We start from the raw sequence: 22,653 nt of genomic DNA on the forward strand, positions 1-22,653 counted from the left end.
AGTATCGTTATACGCTAGGTTACAAAAAACATTTTAAGGTTAAAAATGTCGGAGTTGCGGTTTTTAGCGCTATGTGCCTATGTCGCTGCTTTCGGAACAATACGATAGTACCATTGGCAACGCCATTGGGTAGTTTAATTTATAGTACACACGTGGAAAAGCTGCACAGCTGCACGATAAAGGAGCAAGTCCCGTATTTATCAAGTTCCAATAATTGACACTCAAAATGAGCAGCAAAAAACGGCATGTTATTTTATTTAATGTTATAAAATTAACTATTTACAAAAATGTATAAGAAAATAGTTTCCGAGTTGTTAATCAGTCGACCTAACCTAGCAATTGTTTGTTGCTTCTGAAAATTAAAAATATAATTGAAGTATCTATATTTCATTAAATGAATTATTTAATTTACATATTATGAAAATATTCGAAATACTTGAATGATAAATTTGAGCAATAAATTCTAATAAAAATACATAAATTGGTACTTTCTTATTATGATTGTCATAACACTATCATTCGATCATTACGGGTAGAAGAAAATGATACACAATCTTCTTAATTTTCTTTTTTTTGTTTATAAGTGGATTTGAAATTTTCACTTCATTGTAATATATAAGTTGTAATATATAAGTTAATCAAATTGTTTGTGTTTTAAGAAAATGAAACATATTCAAATACAATTATACAAATACATGTTAAAAAAAAATTGAACTTCAAACCTTTTTTTCTGTCTAATGAACATTTACATAAATTGTTATAGCTTCATATAAATTGAATTTTTTTGGAAATATCTATTGGCGTTCTATTTATTATTTGCAAGGAAAAAGATTGTTCAAAGGTCATGATTGTAATGGGAGAGGTATTCGCAGGTTCCTACTTACCAAATAAAACATTTGACACTATATACATATAAGAAAATAATTGAGAGCTTGAAGCATTATTGCTGCTAATGAGTAAATTAATGTATTATTGTATCTCTTCGTTCTAGATTTAAGAATGATCCTGAAGACGAGGACATCAAATATGATTCTGAAAATGTGACAGACTCTGAAGATGAATATTCTGATAACGAACGTCGTTTACTGGAAAAAGTTAGGAAAAAAAGAACTTTAGAAAACTTTGACAGTGAAGATGAAGTTTATGGATTGGAAGACGAAGATGAAATGGATAATGAAGATGGAGACGAGAAAGACTCAATGGCCTCAGACATTGAGGGGTTGCCAAAAGATGATGATTTACCGGATGAAAGAGCATGGGGCAAGAAAAAAAGAGCATTCTATTCCACAGACTATGTCGACCCAGATTATGCAACAGCAAATCGTAAAGACATGGCCATCGCTGAGATGGAAGAAAAAGAAGCAAGAAATATTCAAAAAAGATTGGCTGAACAACTAGATGATGCAGATTTTGGACTTGATCTGTTGCAACCTGCTGGAGAAGGTAGAGAAAGCGAAGCAGATGACGAACACATTGTCAAAACAGACTTGAGTAAACTTGGAAAGAGAGAAAAATTGGCTTTGATGCAAAAAGAAAGTCCAGAATTCGGGGCCCTTGTCACAGATTTCAAAGGTAATTTTTATAGTTTAAGTTGAAAGAGAGGGAGACGAAATTGTTGTTTATCTTGTACTATTGCTATTAGATTGATTATAATTTGGTATGAAAAGAATGAATCATTCTCTGAATACTTTTCAACTTCAATATTTTATTATTGTTCAATCAAAAAGTCGCTATATATGATACATAGATTTAAACACCCAAGATCAACATTGGTGAAATATAACTCAAAACTCAAGACCAAAAAAAGCTAAAAAGTTATTTGTATTTTCGTTTTTTTCTTAAATAAAGTAATAATGTCTGTTTGATTTTACAGAACGGATGGAAGAGGCGAAAAACATTCTTTCTCCATTTCTGATGCTTGTAGAAAGAGGCAAATGTCCCGACACTTTAGCAGTCAGTTTCGTGAGAATGAAATATCAACTGATATTGAATTATTGTGTGAATATAAGTTTCTATTTAATATTGAAAGCAAAAAGATTATCGATCAATTCGCATCCTGTAATTAAACGATTAGCACAATACCGTCAGCTACTCGGACAATTAGAAAGCGGACAAGGAAAATTGTTGGTTGAAGTTAAAGAAATAGTCGAGGCTGAACGAGCTGGAAAAGCACTGTACAATGTTACAGATAACAATTTGATAAACGAAAAGCTTCCCACAAAGTCAAAGGAGAAATCTTCTAAGATTAATGATAAAGGAGACCAATCCATGACTGAATTAGTGGAAGGAGATGTTAACAAGGAAGAGTCAATCGAGGACGAGGATTCCATCTTCTCACATGATGAACATGAAGAACCGAACGACGAGGAGAAAACTCTCCAAGAAGATGAAAAGAGAGGGATAACTTATCAAATAGCTAAAAATAAAGGTTTGACTCCTCATAGAAAGAAGGAACAACGGAATCCGAGAGTCAAGCACAGAAACAAATATCGCAAAGCTAAAATCCGAAGAAAGGGTGCTGTCAGAGAAGTCAGGAAAGAAGTTAATCGTTATGCTGGTGAAATTTCTGGTATCAAAGCTAGTGTCAAGAAAGGAATCAAGATTAAGTAAAATAAAATGTAGATTGAACACTTTTTAAAAATCCCATTTATAATCTCGACATAATATAATTCTAGTGTTGAAATCAACACTGAAAATACGAACGAGTATTCCCAAAAAGTTCAGAGTTGTTTTTTAAAGATAAAACTTGTCTAATTCAAAGTTTGAATGATGAAGAATAAATGCCAACAATGCTGAAACTTATCGTGAGGATGCAACAAAATTTTTATTCCCTGTACCCAACATCCAATAATCCAATAATACGAAGTCAAAAAAGAGTTCAAGTCTAAAAGGATGCAGGTTTTTTTTATGATTTAAATTACAATTACTACACGAAATGGATCAAAATGAATGAATCATTTTATTATTTTGAAAATATATATGAAACAATGAGACCTATATGCTAGTAAACTTAGAAAAGAAATAATGTAACACAATGTGTGAACTGTCAACGTTTTCGTTTTCTGTTTTGTTTTTTAATGTTTTTCGTTATATTTTATGTGTCAAACTTTCCCACTGTCTCTCCTGATTTAATGACCTTAGTCATTTTTTTATGTCTCACAATCCGGATGATTTATCGCATTCATTTATGACACCTTGGTGATGGATGCAAACATCTATAGTAGTGTCAACAATACAACGTCCTTAAGATTCAATCTTGGCGAGAATGTCAGATTCACGGAATAAGTGGAACTCTGTTTTGTCCTCCAATTCAACTTTTGTGCCACCATATTCTGGCAAAAGTACCATGTCCCCGACCTTGACACTTAAGGGAACATGTGTTCCTTGCTAGAAAATCATCAACAAAGTCTTATTAGCAACATTTGCATACTAAAAAAAATCTGTCTATAAAATAACTTTTAAAACTTGAACATTAGAACAAACTTTTTGGAAAAGAAATAGACAATTGACTCCAGTTCTAAATAAAAAAAAACTTGAAATAGTTTGAAAGTAACAATATTTTTTGAATGTAGTTGTTACAAAAAAAATTGTAGAAACTTTGAAGTTGAAAAAGGGAAATAAGTTTTCTACTAGAATCACTATGTAATTCAACAGTTTGTACCATACCTCATTTCTTGATCCGGGTCCAATAGCAACGACCGTTCCTCTGTGAACCTTAGCTTGTGCTTTTTCAGGCAACACAATACCTCCCTTCGTTTTAGTAATTGCTTCTGCTCTTTGTACTAAAACTCTGTCCAGAAGCGGGATAACTCTTTTGGCTAATGCTGCAGCAGACTGTAAATGTGAAAAGTCGTCTTAAAAAGCTAATCCAAAGGTCGAATTACATCATCAGAATAATTTATCAAAAAATGGAGTATCATATTTTTACTTTAAGTTTTAACTTAGCTACTGATTGATTCATGATTCGTCAATTTTCAATTTTATTGGGAAATTATAGTGAAATGAGGTTAGGTAATTAGTGATCGAGCACGCGAGATTCAAAAAGACAGAAGAACAAGCAAAACGAGGGTCCCACTGACGAACGGTTGTTCGTCGGTTGTTATCGTAACCAAGGAAAATTCTTTTGTTTAAAACAATTTTTAATCCTGGAGCGTAATTACGTAATTATAATCCACAATAATCGAATGCCTCTACAAATCGATTCGTAGTTTTTACGTGAAAAAACGCTTTTATTAAATACCGAATATTTTTCTATATAATTGAATGAAATTCTAATGAATTCTAATAGAAAATATTGAATTAACAAAAAAAATTGACTTACCATTTTGTTTGGTTAATTGTTTTTTGTACGTTTGTAAATTGCACCAGGTGCTTTGAACCGGCGTACTCGCGTGCACGTTGTGCTTGAAGAAAATTTTAACCTAACTGTTCACTGGAAATGGAGCTCCCCCTCGTTTTCTCGAAACTTCTTCGATCCTTTTCTCCCCCACCATGTGTGTCTCATGACCATTGATTCTCGTCCCCGACAAATAGAAAGAGAGAAATGATCTTCTTACGTAATTTCCGCGCATGCGCAATCGATTCAATGTCCCGCGCATCCTCTCCACTGTTCCCGAACTTTCATTATCGTTATCTTTCCATTCCGACCAGTTTTCTGTACCAATAAAAAAATTAAACCCTGGATTTAAAATGGATATATCTACATGTTAAAAAAAATGAAATCATGGATATAATAGTTAACTATTTTTTTATCATCGCTTATCTTTCTTGTACACTTAGAAATTTATCTTTCATACATATTTACTAGAAAATTATCTGCTCATTGAGATTTGATAATAAATTTTGTATTGTCGAAAATATTTTCAAATCCTGTACCGAAATCATATATCATATGATAACTGAAGGTGAAGTTATTTTCAAATAACAAAAGAAAAAAGATTCTTCTCGGGTAAAAAAATACAGCGATCCGAAAGTTCGGCAGAGACCAAATATACCGAATGACTTGTTCTTGAATTTGCATGAAAGGAATATTTCAGTATTATAATTACAGTCGTTTTATTATAGAATCAGCTCGAATTTCGTTAAAAATAAGAGCGTAAGCTTATTTGAAAATATGCTAAATTACCGGCCAGCTCTATAAGTATAAAAAATTGAGAAATAGTTTTATCAATAATTTTTTTCTTATAAAAGCAGTCTTCATATCATGGAAATCATGAATAAACGGGCCCTGACAAAATCATGACTAAATGCGAATGCGGGGGGGAAAAAAGTAACGGCCATAGAGATGAAAGAAGAAAAATATGTATATATATATTTTAGGGTACTAGCGGGACAACGGTGATTGGTTGTAGCTCGAAGATTGCGTCATACATATGTGGTACATTCTAGAAGCTTGCGAGGGAACGTTGGTTTCGTGATAAGTTTACACGAAATATATCATTTTATTTTAACTTTCGAATAATCGTATGGGGCTAAAAGACTCGAGAAATTTATTTGAAAATAATACCGGTTCAATAATTAATGAGAAAACAGAGTTAGCAGTAGAAGTTTCAAGAATTTAGAACTCGGGGTTAGGTTGGGTTTGTGAAAGTGGTAGGGGAAACGTGCCCATGTGATAACCCAAGATCCTGTCCGCGCGACTATATTCTCATTCTACTCGCGAAACAACGTGCGGCCACGCCGTGACGATTTTCACATCTTTCTTTCGATTATTCGTCGGCTCTTCGTTTCGTCAACGTTATAACAAGAAATCAAGGTAAATTTATCAATTAATGCACAGAATTTGCTGTGTGTTTCTTGATCATTCATATTCATAATTATTTTTATTTTTTCATCAATCATCCGCTTCTCGAACCGGTGCGCCCTTTTTGCTTCGCTCTCAAAATGAATCTCGTATAAACTTTTGACTAGAATTAAAATTCTTATCTACGATCAATCTGTGGCAAAACGAAATCGCTTTCAATAAGTTTCATCATCTTGTTTCAAAGTCATTCACAATTTTCACTACTTTATCATATGATTATTCTCCACGCGGTGTGTTTTACATAACCAATTCACGGTAAAGCTCCCAAACGACTATGCGTAACCTCATGCCGCTCATTTTTTCTATGGAGCCACGAACTTTGTATCTACGATTTTTTCAATCTTATTCCATTTATTAATGATTGCTCTGATACAACCACGATCCAATTCAAAAGTTTGTGAAGTAATGCATGGAAATTGAGTAAGAGATTTTACTACTATTTCTATATATTTAGTTTTGAATTTAGCTGTTTCTGTATTACTTGAAACAGATAGAATGGATTCATGACTAGAATTTTTATTTTATTTTTATTTTTTCATCTTTTGAAATGGGTATAATTATAATTAGCACAAAATGTTTTACCATTCATTTCCCATTTTATATTCCAAATTTCGATAACCTTGAATTTTTTTTTAAACCTTTGGAGCCATTTTGAAAAATAAACGAGTTTGTTTCTACACCAATTTTTCTACTGAGAAACAAAATTTGGTTCTTCACGTAAGGTAGAAAAATGAGTCAGGAATCATGATTTACTTATTTTGATAACTTCTAGAGAATCCCTATTTATTATTAATTGGCTCTCATTCTTGGAATTCTGACAAATTTGATTTTCCAAAATATAGTACTAATAGAAATGGTAAATGATTTTATGATACAAAAAAAAATAACTGGAGCTCAGCAGAAGAAGCAGTGTAATCTGGATTATTTATAGAAATGAAATGGAAGTATTAATGCTTGTTGTATTCACAGATGTATCGACTACCAAGCATGATGAGAACCATGGCAACGCGTCAGATGCAGCTACAAGCTCGTCTGTATGCCAAAGACGTGCGCTTTGGGCCTGAGGTCCGTGCCCTCATGCTGCAGGGAGTAGATATCTTAGCTGATGCTGTTGCCGTTACCATGGGGCCAAAAGGACGTAACGTAATTCTGGAACAAAGTTGGGGAAGCCCGAAGATCACGAAAGACGGTGTCACTGTTGCAAAGGGCATTGAACTGAAAGATAAATTCCAAAATATTGGAGCCAAACTTGTGCAAGATGTCGCAAATAACACTAACGAAGAAGCTGGAGACGGAACCACAACCGCTACAGTATTGGCCAGAGCAATAGCTAAAGATGGTTTTGAGAAAATCAGTAAAGGAGCCAACCCTGTTGAAATAAGACGAGGTTTGTATCCCACTTTTATTTGACACAATTTATTATTCACTTTGTTCGAATTGTAGATTTATTTTCATATGAACAAATGGAGGATTAAAGTAACATATAAAATGCATCAAATATATATTTTCTGTTGTTATTTGGTAACTTGTCTTATGGTTAATACATTTGAGGAGAACAAAAATCAGTGGAATAGATAGTTTTCTGTATTATAATCATGAAATCTATATCCAATTCAATACTTAGATGATCTTCAAAATAATCAATTAGTTGAAAAAAGAAAACTAAATTAATGAATGTTTTTAGGTGTTATGCTGGCTGTGGACACAGTGAAAGCAGAGTTAAAAAATTTAAGCAAGCCAGTAACAACACCGGAAGAGATAGCCCAAGTAGCAACGATATCTGCAAACGGCGATACGGCAATTGGTACATTGATTTCGGACGCGATGAAGAAAGTGGGAAAAGAAGGTGTAATAACAGTAAAAGATGGTAAAACATTGAACGACGAGTTGGAAGTGATCGAAGGAATGAAATTTGATCGTGGATATATTTCGCCGTATTTCATTAATTCAACAAAGGGCGCAAAGGTCGAATTCCAGGATGCGTTGGTGTTGTTCAGCGAGAAGAAAATATCGTCGATTCAAAGTATTGTCCCTGCGCTTGAGATGGCGAGCTCGATGCGTAAACCATTGGTAATTATTGCTGAAGACATAGACGGTGAAGCGTTGACAACTCTCGTCTACAATCGATTGAAAATTGGCCTTCAAGTAGCCGCGGTTAAAGCGCCAGGTTTCGGTGACAACAGAAAAGCAACTCTTCAAGATATGGCGATCGCAACGGGCGGTATTGTTTTCGGAGATGACGCAAACCTGGTCAAAATCGAAGATGTAACCGCTAATGATTTCGGACAAATCGGTGAAATTGTTATTACCAAAGAAGACACACTTTTGTTGAAAGGCAAAGGAAGTAAAAGCGATATCGACCGACGAGCTGAACAATTAAGAGACCAAATCGCCGAAACTACCTCTGAATATGAGAAAGAAAAACTTCAGGAACGTTTAGCAAGATTGTCCGCTGGTGTTGCTGTCTTGCGAGTCGGCGGCAGCAGTGAAGTTGAGGTCAACGAGAAGAAAGATCGTGTTCACGACGCTCTTAATGCTACTCGTGCGGCCGTGGAAGAAGGCATCGTTCCGGGAGGTCAGTATTTTCATCTCTATCGTTGACGCAAAAAATATTGAATTACTTTTTATTCAAATCAATTTTTCGATGGATAAACCTCAAATAACTTTCGATATGATTTCACATTAATAATAAAATTTACAAAATAATATATAAAAGTTGGTAACTAGAACATCGTTCTCAATTGTGATTTGATTTATTGAATAACGAAAACGACACTTCCATAGTCAGAATTTTCATGGAAATATTTTTGAGAGTTCACTCATATTTACAAATTTAAAGAACCAATAGAATTTCATTGACTAAGAAAATGGAATTCCATTGAGTCTCAGACAAAATTCGCGATTCGATACGACGAAATTCACTGTTTAAATCTATTTCAGGTGGTACCGCTCTTCTGAGATGCATTCCCGCTCTAAATGCCCTGAAGCCTTCGAACAACGATCAAGCAATGGGAATCCAAATCGTAGCTAGTGCTCTTCGAATGCCTTGCCAACAAATTGCGCAGAACGCTGGTGTAGACGCGAGTCTGGTAGTAGCAAAAGTATCGGAAGGAAAACTGGGCTACGATGCGATGAACAATGAGTACGTTAATATGATTGAGAAGGGAATAATAGATCCCACGAAAGTTGTACGTACAGCGTTGACCGACGCAGCTGGTGTAGCGTCGTTGCTGACTACTGCTGAAGCTGTAGTTACGGAATTACCGAAAGAAGAAACACCGGGAATGGGTGGCATGGGAGGAATGGGTGGTATGGGCGGAATGGGTGGTATGGGTGGTATGGGAATGTAAGAAAGCGAGAAAAACATTATTCAAAGACTGAAAATACTTCAGAAGAAAACGAAAAAATCATTAAACACAAAAACAAAAACGTTTAATTGGGTGATGGAAACGAAACCAGGAGCGCATTTGTGTTACAGTTTTTTTTTTCTTTTTCTTTTATCGTTCAACCAACCTTGCCGAGTGTGACGTCGATCTGTTTTATGGAATACAATTTTTTTTTCTACTAGAACACAACATTCCTCGAGTTACCGGAAATCAATTTGAATAACATGCAGGTTGAAGAAAAAACCTCGTTTCTTCGTCAATGTTCTTGCTCACTGCCCATCGACGTTGTTCATTTCTGCTAAGTCTCGTACATTTAGACACAAATTCATATCTCGAATTTTAAGTGAACAATTCTATTGAAGCACAAAAATAGTGAAGACTAATCGCAACAACTCCAAAACCCGTCGATAAATACGAGTCTCCCGTGTAAATTGTTGAACAAGAAAAAATCACGTTTATCATCAGAAATTTATGAATATACTGACCACGTTTAAAGTAAGATTGACAATTTTTTAGTCCCTAGTTATTTTGTCCCAATAATAAACAGTATCACCAAATTCACCGGTCATATAAACATAAAAAACGTAGCCTTAAAACTAGTTTAAGATCGTTTGAAAAAACCTACCCATCGCGCTGGAATCGTCATGTATTTTTTCCGATTATGAAAAATTCAATTGAAAATGCAAAAAGATAAATGGAATTCTGTAATCGAATGAGCAGTATACTGTTGAGAATGCAAGTGTAAAAATGTTATCGTATGCTACTTGATACGACATAAGATAGAGGACTCGAGTTCTATGTTAACTTTTTTTTTTAACATTAATGTTTATTTTTCACATTTAAGCCTAAATAAATGTACGTTTAAATTATAAACAATTGACATTTTTCGTGCCTCTCTCCTCCACGTTCCTCCAAAATTCTGTATTCATGTACGATATTTGACTGCATGAGTAAGACAAATGTTTCCCTCATGCAGTCAAAGGCAAAGTTTTATATGATCGGAAATTTGATTTATAGTCTATAATGAGCTCATAAAAAGTCCTTTGCAACCGCGAATAAAGCAGTCTCCATTCGGTACTGTAAACTCAGAAAGGTGAAATGTACGATCTGATAAGTACAATAATTTATCTTCAATAATCTTGATAATTATGGTAAATAGGTAAAAAAGATGTGCTGTATCGAAAAAACTTTACAACTGTCTTGATGAAATAATGAAAAATTAACAATAAAATTCAGTTCGTTCAGCTTTGGATTCCTTAATTGCGAAAGAAAGGGAAACATGTTATTTTTTTTTTTATTTTACTCCATAATAAAATGTGGATAGAATGGAGAACGCGTTTGCGTTTATATCGGTAGTCATTCAAAGTCATTCTCACATCATGATTTTTGGAAAATAATATTGAGAGTTCTCCAAAAATAAGGGAATGTTTAAAAGTCTTATAATAGTGTAAATTAACTGATTTGTATTTCACTTAAGGATTGTAAGGAGTTAAGGAGCTTTACAATTAGCTATGAAATAATAGAATGTTCATTTTCATGCTACTGTAAAAAATGTCTGTATTCAATTTGTTTATTATTAGTTATACATACGAAACAAGCTGTGCGATAAAGATGGATCCTTAACATTTTTCGTACGGTTTGAAAACTTGTACAGCATCGTTTAGACGATTATTCGAATATTCAAAGTTACTTCAATCAACTCAATCATACGTCATATAAATATCTCGTTCCATCGAACATATAAAAATAGCCTTTTTATTCTTAAACGCTAAATCCAGTTTTATCGTGACGATGTTTCATCTTTTTATTAACTTCGTCCGGATAACGATAGAGCGACACTGAGGGAAAGAAAAAAATATACAATGGTGTCGCTGACTGACCGTATCAAAGATAAATATGGAACGAGTTTTGAAATCGAGTTTTACGTTTCGCCTAATTTCAGATTTTGTTCTTATCGAAATGCACTCGCAAGAACAATCGATGAACTCTTTTGTTCGTATGTTAAGAAAACACGAATCAAACTATGCACCAATTTTTTCAATCTCATCTGCGTCATCGGCGTCAAGATAGTGTATTTTTTTGCCAAAATGCTTGCTTATATCTTCACACAGTTTCATCGAGTGTGGCGAATCCACCAAATTTATGGCTATTCCGGATTTACCGAAGCGTCCTGTCCTGCCTATTCTGTGCAGGTACGTCTCACAATCCGCTTCGCGATTTAGATCCATCGGGAGATCAAAATTCACGACTATAGTTACTTGAGCGACGTCGATTCCTGCAAAAAAAAATCATACAGAATACAGGTAAAGGACAAAAAATAGATCGAAAGTGGAAAGAATATTTGCATAGATAAAAATCCACTTTTAATAGTGAAGGATAAATTCAGGCAAAATACCTGAAGGATATTTCAGTTTTACAAAATTTACAGAACTATAAAAAATAAATTGATTGATCCAGTCGACTAGATTCTCTTGGTTTGAAAATATTTTACACACATGTGCCTCTTCAAATATTCTACTTGATTAAATACGCAAGAAAATGGAATACCTCTCGCCAAAACGTTCGTAGTGATGAGAACTCTTTCAAGACCAGCTCTGAAACGATCTAAAACTGCGATACGTTGTTCAACAGTCAAGTCTCCTGAAAGGACCGCAACTGCGTGACCATCAGAGCTCATTTTCCCGGCAAGCCAATTGGCCGTCTTCCTCGTCTATAGGAAATAATATTTTAAAATCGATTTAGGTATATTACACAATTCAATTGAGAAAAAACTCGAATTCCATTAAATTCAACTCAAAAGTAATAAAACATATTACGAATTATAAACTCACGTGGCAGAAAATAATAGCTTGACCGATCGTTATAACACCATATATGTTCGTGATAGCGGTGTACTTTTCATCCATATTTTGACATTTCACGTAGTACTGCTTGATATTGTCCAAACTTTCTTGTTCCTTCAAAAGTCTTATAATCAAAGGATTGCTAACAATCACTTCCGCAAATTCCATCACGGCCGCATCGTATGTAGCCGAGAAAAACATCATTTGAGCATCACGTGGGAGCGATCTTAAACGAACAAGATTTTTCTATTTCATCAAGAACATATATATCAACGAATAAAGAATAATAATAATTTGAGAGATGCGCTTAATATGGGGCCTCCACTGGACTTTAGTCAATGGTGTAGAAATCACGGGATAAAATAGATAACTAGGTGTTGGAGTGGTGGACTTGGAAAAAAAAAAATAAATAAGTCCACACTATATAACAAGTACACTGACGTTAAAAATAAGGAAATGGGTTTATATTGGTACATTAACTTTTTGAATCTTATGAGAATTGAATTACAAGTTTCGCAATTTTTCTACTATAGGACGAGTTGATAAGAAGTTTTCAATAATCCTTACTTGTGAATTCGAATGCACTGATCATGGTGACCCTGAGTCGCGATCATGACGTCCGCTTCATCAAGAACGAAAACCGAGATCTTTTTCAAATCAAAAAACTTAAATTTTGTTGTCCAATCGAGAACTTTTCCTGGTGTCCCGATAATAATGTGATCGGTTATTTGAGTTCCTCGAGGAACTGAAAAATAAAGATGATTTCACATTTAAAAAATTGAAAAGAAAAAACCATTTTGAAAATATAGACAAGGAAAATTCGATTACTTTCTTCGCCTCGTACAGCGAACTTGATTTTTATTTCGGTACAATATTGAGACATTTTAGCAGCAACTTCGCCCGTTTGTATTGCCAGTTCATAGGTCGGTGATAGACACAAAACTTGAGGATAATTTTTAGACGTGTCAACTCGACTCAACATCGCAAGTACAAACGCTGCTGTTTTACCAGTTCCGGATTGCGATTGAGCTATCATGTTTTGTGGTCTAGAGACAAAATATTTTTATACTGTACAGAGAAAAATTTTGAAATTTTTTGTTATCGCATTTAATTATTCTCACATAAAAATAAAAGATCCGTTTTTATATTAAATACGTAAAAAGAAAAATGAATAGTAAAAAAGCAACAAGATACTTTCTTAAGGAGGGTGGATCGCGACGATACAATGTTGCCATGCTGAAGCATGTTAAAAATATTAAGAATTTCAAAATGATAAGAATTTCATAAAATTTGGTAAATGTATTCTTTAAAAATATATAAGACAATATAAATTTTTTTAGATTTTTCTACCACATAGCTTTCGAATAATTGAACACTAAAGTTCACGTGCATAGAGTTTACATATATACAGCTATGCATCTCGTGCATAAGAACTTCGATTTAACGTTCAATCATTCGATAACCATGTGGTAAAAAAATTATATTTGTATTTTTGATGCCAAAGAATGTTATCACCAAATTTTTTCAAATTCTGATTATTTTGATTTCGTGATCCACCCTCCTCAAAAGGGAAGAAGGAACCAAATTTACCAACGTTATGTTTGCTCTTCGATTTCAATTCGTATGAAACTTTTAACTTTATTCTAACTTGAATTAGATACTAAGCAAAAAATGAAGTCAGATTTGTTTTTTTTGGATAAAATCATGAATCGTTATACAAGAATTTCATGTTCAACCATTCAGATCCAATATTGAGCTATAAATATTATTGTTAATTTAAACATTATTGTTTATTATTATTGATTATAAATATTATGTTGATAAATGAATCATTTTAGTAGCATGTTCCAAGGAAAATGACAGAGTCTATTTTCAACATTGACTTATCATAATACTTTCACGTTTTTGGTTTCTTGGAGCAGAAATATTCTTTTTATAACAAGAAAAAACATACGGGTCTGCAAGTAATGTGGGAAGCGCCGTTTCTTGAATCTTAGAAGGTGCATTAAAACCCATTGCATAGACACCCTTAAGAAGAGCAGGTTTTCTGAAATGAAGAATGAATCAGTTATTTTGAAGTTCATGATGTAGAAGTAATTTAAAGGAAAATAATAACTAACAAGTGAAGAGCTTCGAAGGATTTGACGCTGTACAGCGGAGATGCAGGATCTTTGCGTTGAATTTCCAAATCTTTAGTTGTTTCGACCAACCCTTTGCGTATAATTTTTTGCAACAATGACTTTTCAGCAGGTGAAATATGATCGTCAGACTTGTCATCACCTTTGGAATCATTGTCACTATTTGGTAGAATTGGGGCTGGTGAAGTCGGAGTTACTGGTGCTACATCCTTTGATTTTGCTAGTTCCAAATTCGTGACCTGAAAACCATTGCAAAGTCACCAACAGTACAGCGACAATCGTTAGACCCAAATGGTTCAATTTAAGGTTATACATCATATTGTGCCGGGCAACGAAAACAATATTGACGATTATCGAAAAATCAACAATTACCTGCTCCGCTAATTTGTCTGGTTCTTCAGCGAACGTACCCCAATCAACTTTCGTCGAAGCCATATTTGCAACAACCCGTTCTTAAAACGTATTAGGCGATATTATAAAGCGTAAACTCTTTTTTGACTGTTTTGTCAAGATTATGAATTTCTCACCTCCAGAAAGCGATGGCCGCAGCTCCGCTCTACGGCTCTACGCACAGTGTCATAGAACTCACACGTGGCGCCATTCGAGAATTTCGCGGTTCGTGTAGAAAAAATAATGGACCCCAATTGCTGACTCGTTTTTCTTTCTTTCGACTACGCGTTTCTCCTGTTTCTCCTCTCGGTCAACCGGAAGTAGGGAGTAGGGACGCTGCCATTTCCGGCCAACTAGTGTCCCTATTATAATATACATGAGAGACACTTTTGATTTCTATATCTGATCGATTTTAAAAAATGTTAAATTCCTGAACGGATACTTTTTCAACTCCCGCACCTCTACTGTAAAAATGTAATTTTTTGAAAAATCTCAATGGTTTTGGAGTTTTATATCCAAACCCAAGGTTCCCGCGTAATCATCAACGATCTAGAAACTTTGGTATTCGTAGTTTGGCGTTCTTTGTATTTTTCGCGGCAACGCGAGTCGCGGTATAACGACTACGAGATACGACGCCAACGCGCCAGCACCGTGCTTTTGTGCTTCGCACTCGTTGTACCATTGGACCGGACGAACAAAAACTCTTCGAATTCCGTGTAACAAAGTGTTGTAATAATCGTATAGAACGATTAATTAATAGTGCCGTTACGACACCATACGAGATTATAATCAAGTAAGTTTTTTCCTCTTTTGTTTCAATATTAATTTCATTAAAAATACACTAAGCACCCGGCCGCTTTTTACCGCCATTTTGCCCTCCATTTTATGCAAACCGGGTTAGTGCTTTCTGTAATATTTTTTGCCGGTTGCTTAACGCAATTTTTCTATTTTCTACTTTTGCTCATTTCTAAAATCTCTAGAACCAGAAGAATTTTCTGTAACCTTCCTTAATCAAACCCAACTGGAGTGTTCTAATTTTTTGTTTATGTGAAGTTTTGTCTTTTTTTTTCGGTATTCATTCTTTGCCATATTTGTAACGAGCACAAACTTTGTCACCCGTAGAAACGTGTGTATTTTCTTGACCTTGGCGTCCCTTCGATAATTTTTTTTCTCTTGAATAAATTTTTTTGATTATTGAATGAATTTTATGATTTCGACTTATTTTTCAAACGAGCGTTGTTTATTCTCACAACTTTGCTATAGTCTTGAAAGAATGGATCATTTTTATTGATGAAAAAAAACATGAAGTTATGCTGCTAGGGTACTCTTCAAGGTTTTTTATTTGCAAACTTTCAGCAAGGATCATGAGTAAATCAAAAGATTCACCAGCCACTGAAGGAGAAACTGAGGAGGAATTCAGCGTTGAAAAAGTTTTAGACAGACGTGTCGTCAAGGGCAAGGTCAGGTCATTGTCCAATTTATTAATTACTCATGAAAGTCTTTGTTTACCCACAAATCATTCTGTTAAAAAATAAACAGTTGCCATTGAAGTGGATGTTCATTACGTCTTAAAATTGTACCAACAAAACAAAAATAGAAAGTTAGTTTATGTTAAAAAAAAATTATTTAAATATGTTTATGTGAAAAGTTAGTACACTAATTCTTATAAAGTCCATTCTAGAATCTTCAATTAAGAAACTCTTTCATCTTATTTTATGTACATTCCAAAATGACAAATTTGTTATATGTTTTTATATCCATCATGTTCATTGTAGTTATTTGTCAATAGTTCAGAAATTCTTGGCCAGATCTGGCCATATTTGACCACCTTATTACAAAAAAATTCAATTGTAAAATATTGAAATAGTATTCATTTGTTTTTCATTCTGAAACATTTTTCATTTACAAATTCCAGGCTTTTTATATCAAGTGCAAAACAAAACATTTTTTTTGGATTTGTTTGATAGGTGGAATATTTCCTAAAATGGAAAGGATATTCGAATGACGAAAACACATGGGAGCCAGAAGAAAATCTCGATTGTCCTGATCTAATAGCACAATTTGAGGAAGCTCGCAAGAAAAAGGAGGCGGCTTCAAGCGGCAAACGTCATGAAGAAAAAGAACAAAAGAAACGAAAAAGTTCTGGCACACCAACACCGACACAACCTAAGAAGAAGGTTACTGAAGAAAAAAAACCTGAAGGTATCTAATAATTCTACACATTCTAAGAATAACGCTTATAGTGCTATTCTAAAAACATTTACATTTTTGTGAAATTCGACTGTAACAGAGCACGATGTGGAAATATTTATTTTTAATCATCGGTGAGATCATGATTACTCCATAACGATTCACAAATTGATTCTCAATTGAATTTTTCACTTAAAATTCCATGAAAAAATGATATATCGATGGCGGTATAATGATGAATGTTAACTTTTCTTTCTTTTATCTCGAAGGCTTTGACCGAAATTTGGACCCAGAGCGTATAATTGGCGCGACAGATTCGAGCGGCGAACTGATGTTTTTGATGAAGTGGAAGGGAACGGATGACGCGGATCTCGTGCCAGCGCGTGTGGCAAACGACAAATGTCCGCAGATTGTGATTCGATTTTATGAGGAAAGACTAACCTGGCATAGCCCGACACATGACGAGGAAGGTTCCACAAAACCCGATGCCGAGTAGCCTTGCGCCTTCTGTTTTTACGTACCCGTTGCACATTTTATCATTCGTCACGTCGCGGTCAAAGACTCGATTAAAACTGAGATTCCACGTGCGGAGAAGAAAACATAAGATTAATAAATCACAAATAAATTAATATCTAAGCGTAATGTGGTGGATATATAAATGTTTTTACACGGCACAAGTTGCCCACAAAATGAAAACAGTGTGAGAGAGAAAGCGAAAGATTCTGTCAAATCTGGGACGATTTTTTTTACGGATTGCAGAATATCACTCTTGATAGATGTAAGTTGATGCAACGATTGGGGTGATACAATCGATTGAAAATACATTAAATGAGAAAGCAAAAGAAAGAACAAATCAATAGATTTTTTTTCGACTTAATTCTTTTTTCAAATCGTTCCAAGTGGTTTTCTATAAATTTAGTAGGTGCGATTGTCAAATGAGAGAAGAATGTAAACATTTTTGATAGCACTTTGGAAAATATTTGGAAAAAATGAGTTTGGTAATATGGGAACTACATCACAAATTCAACGCTTTTGGACAATGGTAATTTCAGCATAACCAGTTATTGAAAATTCAGCCAACTTGGGCTTGATCTAACTTGAAAGAGAATGACAAATTAGATGCCCGTTTGTCGGCACCGTCGAATCTCTTGTTATCGTTTTGGGAGAATAAACCATCGAGTTAAAGAACTAAATCACCTATACATTAGGATAATATGGAAAGAAACTCATCCTCCAGATTAAAAGTCAATCTCAATCGATAAATCGATCATTTACAACCAGTTTTTTTTTTTTCATGTGACGTATTAAAGCAAAAAGTATTTTTTTTTCTTTATTTGTTATTTACGATATTTCTTTTAATTATTATAATAATCTGGAGAGAAAAACAAGCATCTCTTGGAAATGATTTTTGGAACAGTAGGGAGAACCAGTTATTTTTCCTCAACCTGAATACCATCGACCATTCGAATTTAACGTTTTTTTTCATTCCTCTGAAATTTGTCTAAAAGTTGATCATAATCAATTTTTTTAGTCTACTCAATTCACGAAATTGCAAATTCAGTTAGCAACATCTACTAAGCCAAAAACGAAAAAACTTTCGATTGTGTTTCAAAAAAAAAAATGGAAAAAATGAAAATGTGATTCTGTCATTTGCAAAATCCTTTTTTTTTGCTTTTTGTACCTTATTTCTCATTGTTGTCAAAAGTTATAAATGTATTGTGAGACAATTCATAATCGCACAATAAATGCCAGTGGAAGTTGCCATGATTTTGAATATTCCAATGTTGGAGTACAGAGAAAATCTCTTGAGCTTTGTTCAATTTTTCCAGCCTTTATTGAAAACTCTCAAATGAAATCCTTCGAGGGGAAAACAAATTTAAAATCAGCCTCACAATCGCAAATAAAATTAGAAGATACGAAATAATTACGAAGTTGAGAGAAGCGAGATTTCGTTGCTTCCCAACGATCCGAATTTCAACATCATTGTTGACCAAATAAATAAATACAGTGTAAAATGAGCAGCATCATATAAGTGGAAAGAAAGAAATACGAAATTGGTATTAATTCTCGAAGAAAAAATAATTGTATCATATTCACGATATAAACACATGTATTTATGTATATTCAATTAGAATTTTCGTTTAAATTTTTTGACATTCTGCTTGCCCTTCTGTTTATTATTACTTCGAGGTCGTTTTCGACCGCTGATTCGTTGATGACGATCAATTTCCCAATCCACCTGTTTCGCGCTCGCACCGTCCGCATCACTGAAAGCGTTACTGCTCCCGTGTTTGTGTTTTGCACGACCTTGCTCCTCCAACATTTCCGCAAATTCTTCAGCCGCGACAAATACATTTTCGTCCTTGCCAATTTTCTTCCTCTTCGGTTTCGAAACTTTTTTTGTAGATTTTTTGAAAGATTCGGTCTCGTCGATCGAATCATCCTCGTCGTTGAAATCCATGTCGCTTAAATCCTCGTCATCAATTCCTTCCAAATCTATATCACTCATGTCCTCTTCATCCATCTCCTCATTGCCATCAGAACTCATGTCCGAACCGATACTTTCTTCATCATTTTCCGTGTCGTCATCAGAGTCGGGAATTTCACCTGGAAGATGCAAATTTTATCGTTGAGGCAATCATTATTTTTTGGAATTAAAAAAATTCATTCCACGTTGACCAAAATATTGGAAAACTGAGGAATTTTTAGGAAGTTCCCTTTGGACATTTTTTTTGGAGTTTCATTGTACGTACGGGAATTCAAATATTTCGTGACTTCGAGAAGTTCAATTCTTTTAAGATTTCTGTGTAATTCGGATATTAAATATATGATCAAGCAAATGAATATCAGTAAAACGGTCAATTTGTGTAATTAATAAAAATATTCGGCTGCGTTTATCGAAATAAAAACTATTTTCAAGCTTTAATACTGTAAATTCGAACTTACTCTTTTTCTTCTTTTTCTTTGAGGAGCCTATATCAGCAGCAATATCCAAATCATCAAGTTCTTTTTTACCACCTAAGGAATCGAGAAGATCGTTGAATTCTTCGCTGTTGACACTGTCATTATCGTCGTCTTCGTCTTTGATTCTCCAGCCTCTGCTTTCGTTTTTACGCTGAAGGTAGCGATACAGGAACAATTCATCGACCGGAATACGATCTTCGTGGACATTAACGTAGGCTTCGCTGTCGACAGCAACGGATCGAACGCCGCGAGGAACGTATTTGGCTCTTTGGGCCAAGGGAGTTCTACTATTCGTGACCTTTTTATCATCCAATTTTTTGGGGTTTTTGAATACGTAACGATCGAGGAATCGGATCAAGTTCAAATCTTCAAGCGGATCACCACTGTAATGTATCGGTCTTCCTTGGGCGAGGGTGCTGGCGAAAAGAGCTACAGAAGGGTGAAAATGCGTTGAAAGGGCTTCGAGCTCTGCCAGAGGAGTTCTCATCGCTCCAGATCTTAAGGGGTTTAGACAAAATGGATCGTAGAAAACAGCCTGATCGTCTTCCAATTTCACAACTCCTTGAACATCTGTTTCACGATTCGTCGTCGTAGGCTCGATCGTCACATTAGAAAGCAGTATCGAATGTTCCTCCACATTTTTTTTCTCTTCTTCATCATCTTCGCTTTCTAGGTTTTCTTCTGATGTTTTAACCCTTGATTCTTCCTTGTTCTCGACAGCTTCTTCTTGCTTTATAGCCTTGTATCCCCGCTGCATGATACTCTGTAAATCTTTTCGCGATTGCAAAACTTGCGACACTACGTACAAAGTCGCACAGGCCATGCTCGCAGGAAAATATAAAACGACTTGGAATATCCTTTTCATAAAGGCGTACAGCCTAGTTACACTTTTGTCGCTTCGCAGCACTCGATATAACAAATTCAAAAATACTGCTCGCTTGTTCGCCACGCCGATTTGAGGTTCCAACAACTTCCGATAAAATGCTGTATAAAATCGGTTTTCTTGCTCTGGCTCCTTTCCTACGACCTGTAAAAAAAAAGCTTTATTTACAAAGGAAAAAAGCTTCTGCAGCCAGAGTTTATACATCAGAGTTAGGATTTGATTTTTTTATAATAAACTTAATATATTTAATAAACTTTGATATATTTATATCAAAAGGTTATTTTCTATGAAACTGTAGAGACTAATACATTAAATTTCGAATAAAAATATGTAAACTTAAAAAAATAGCCCAGAAAATTTTTTTGTTGCATCCCAAGCTATAAAATAGAAATATAAGCCATGAAGATTTTTACGTACTTGATGGAGAAGATTAAGGGCGTTGAGAGAAACATTGAACGAACCAATGTGAACGACTTTATAAACGGAATCAATGTGTTCAAGAAGTTTGGAAGATTCAAGATTGGCGAAAGGATAAGCACGATTGACGCCGGTCAAAATCGCTGCCATCATGCGGCTGTCAGGTTCGCCACGTTTCAGACAAGCTTTGAAAAATGCGAAATAAACATCGATGAGTGAATTAGAAACATCGATGTCTCCGCGTTCCAAAACAAATTGTGTTAGTAAACAAATAGCATAATATTGAGCTCTCTGAGCGACGTTTTTCCTAAATAACAATTTTTCGATTTCTCGAAGTACAACGATTTTCATGTTCGGATGTTCGAACAAAAGGTTGCTGATGCTGAGAACTGCTTTAGATGCGACTCTACTACGTGGATCACCGATTTTGTTGATGACAAATTCTAGTAATTTGTGCTCTTGTTCGGAGTTAGCAATCAACAAATCAGTCATTACGGCCACAGCTTTTTCACGATTCGCATCTACAGTATCCGAAGCGACTGTTGACAGTGATGTTATAAAACGTTCGTATTCATGGTGCAACTGGTCCTCGAAATACCAGTGAGCGAGTAATTTTTTTCTGTGTGTTTCTCGTGTCAATTTTGTTGCGTTATCATCCAGTTTAGTGAAATCCAATTCGTCCAACTTCTGATCCTCAAATTTAAGAAGTTTATACTCTGGATGCAATAAATCATTAATGAAAAGATCACGAAGTGAGGTTATAAGCATCAAACTTTGACTGTGCTTGGAAGCTTTGACTTGTGAGACAAGCGATACTAGACGAGACAAGTTGTATTTTGGGTTGTTTTGTATCAGTACGATACTTGCAGCTATTTTATCTGAACTTGTTCCCTTAGTCAAAGCTGTTTTTAACCAAGCTAATTCTGAATCTTTTGACTTTGATTCTTTCAATTGATACGCCGCTGTCTCAGCATCTAAGTGTTTTTTGCCACTTGATTTTAACTCCATGACTTCCAACTCTGTCTTTCCATGCTTGCACGGCGACGATTCTTTTGGGAACTCTTTGTACCATTTGTTGTTCACTTTTGCTTCTGCAACATCTTCGCCTAATGCTCGAGTATGTGACTTCATCTGAAAGGCAAAATTGTTTATTGTAGACGTTGTTCCATATTCATTTGTCAGATTTCGGTTTGAATTTTGTCAGTTTTGTACTTACCTCGTGGCTAGTGTTTAACCTCTCAACAAAAATGAAACCGTTCGTAACTTCGAATTCTCCGTATTTCAGTATATATTTATTACAAAATATTTTTCAAATAAGTAATCATTTGATCTATGTTAGATCCTGATTTTTTTCAATCAAACACCATTGATTCAGGGATAAGAAATGGTTTTGTTGTTTGACTTCACACGCACATGTGACATGTGATCGACGTGAGAAGAATCATGCGAATGCACCATTGCACCTCCATGAACTTGGCGTCAAGCGTCGCCGCCGCCAGCCGCGAGAGCGTATCATGCAAGAACTCTATGTCGATAAAGCAGAATTTTATGAAATATTTTAAAAATACTCTATTATTTATATATCATATAAAATGAATTTTCAATAAAATTACGAAAAAATTTTTGCTACAAAATAAGT

General features: G+C 34.7%; 6 protein-coding genes across 7 annotated transcripts; 3 read left to right on the plus strand and 3 right to left on the minus strand.

The window, feature by feature from the left end:
* Window positions 1-112: 112 nt before the first annotated feature.
* Window positions 113-2,802, plus strand: Sas10 (UTP3 small subunit processome component Sas10). The gene is made up of 3 exons (XM_043434207.1): window positions 113-243; window positions 992-1,572; window positions 1,874-2,802. The coding sequence occupies exons 1-3, from the start codon at window positions 227-229 to the stop codon at window positions 2,608-2,610; spliced, it is 1,335 nt and encodes a 444-aa protein (XP_043290142.1). The 5' UTR covers window positions 113-226; the 3' UTR covers window positions 2,611-2,802.
* A 134-nt stretch (window positions 2,803-2,936) lies between these two features.
* Window positions 2,937-4,479, minus strand: LOC122419551 (10 kDa heat shock protein, mitochondrial). The gene is made up of 3 exons (XM_043434212.1): window positions 4,322-4,479; window positions 3,667-3,834; window positions 2,937-3,387 (listed from the first exon to the last, which is right to left on the minus strand). Exons 1-3 carry the CDS (start codon window positions 4,322-4,324, stop codon window positions 3,244-3,246), a joined length of 315 nt encoding a protein of 104 aa, XP_043290147.1. The 5' UTR covers window positions 4,325-4,479; the 3' UTR covers window positions 2,937-3,243.
* Window positions 4,480-5,372: 893 nt separating this feature from the next.
* Window positions 5,373-10,062, plus strand: LOC122415775 (heat shock protein 60A-like). Its single transcript, XM_043428257.1, has 4 exons — window positions 5,373-5,755; window positions 6,773-7,190; window positions 7,488-8,378; window positions 8,744-10,062. Exons 2-4 carry the CDS (start codon window positions 6,773-6,775, stop codon window positions 9,151-9,153), a joined length of 1,719 nt encoding a protein of 572 aa, XP_043284192.1. The 5' UTR covers window positions 5,373-5,755; the 3' UTR covers window positions 9,154-10,062.
* A 667-nt stretch (window positions 10,063-10,729) lies between these two features.
* Dbp80 (putative ATP-dependent RNA helicase Dbp80) lies at window positions 10,730-14,834 on the minus strand. 2 transcript variants are annotated; one of them, XM_043428459.1, is made up of 9 exons: window positions 14,698-14,834; window positions 14,543-14,622; window positions 14,153-14,409; window positions 13,987-14,079; window positions 12,861-13,078; window positions 12,600-12,777; window positions 12,021-12,258; window positions 11,737-11,899; window positions 10,730-11,464 (listed from the first exon to the last, which is right to left on the minus strand). In XM_043428459.1, exons 2-9 carry the CDS (start codon window positions 14,603-14,605, stop codon window positions 11,211-11,213), a joined length of 1,464 nt encoding a protein of 487 aa, XP_043284394.1. In that variant the 5' UTR covers window positions 14,606-14,622; window positions 14,698-14,834; the 3' UTR covers window positions 10,730-11,210. The 2 variants fall into 2 exon arrangements, with proteins under 2 accessions (XP_043284394.1, XP_043284317.1); XM_043428382.1 differs by having other exon boundaries at window positions 14,543-14,749.
* A 328-nt stretch (window positions 14,835-15,162) lies between these two features.
* On the plus strand, window positions 15,163-18,904 carry LOC122415937 (chromobox protein homolog 1-like). The gene is made up of 4 exons (XM_043428577.1): window positions 15,163-15,353; window positions 15,917-16,020; window positions 16,528-16,762; window positions 17,020-18,904. The coding sequence occupies exons 2-4, from the start codon at window positions 15,925-15,927 to the stop codon at window positions 17,244-17,246; spliced, it is 558 nt and encodes a 185-aa protein (XP_043284512.1). The 5' UTR covers window positions 15,163-15,353; window positions 15,917-15,924; the 3' UTR covers window positions 17,247-18,904.
* On the minus strand, window positions 18,843-22,469 carry Noc1 (Nucleolar complex protein 1). Its single transcript, XM_043428135.1, has 4 exons — window positions 22,231-22,469; window positions 21,015-22,145; window positions 19,697-20,741; window positions 18,843-19,357 (listed from the first exon to the last, which is right to left on the minus strand). The coding sequence occupies exons 2-4, from the start codon at window positions 22,143-22,145 to the stop codon at window positions 18,879-18,881; spliced, it is 2,655 nt and encodes an 884-aa protein (XP_043284070.1). The 5' UTR covers window positions 22,231-22,469; the 3' UTR covers window positions 18,843-18,878.
* Window positions 22,470-22,653: the final 184 nt, after the last annotated feature.

The sequence above is a fragment of the Venturia canescens genome, chromosome 1, assembly GCF_019457755.1.
Source record: "Venturia canescens isolate UGA chromosome 1, ASM1945775v1, whole genome shotgun sequence".
Taxonomy (NCBI): domain Eukaryota; kingdom Metazoa; phylum Arthropoda; class Insecta; order Hymenoptera; family Ichneumonidae; genus Venturia; species Venturia canescens.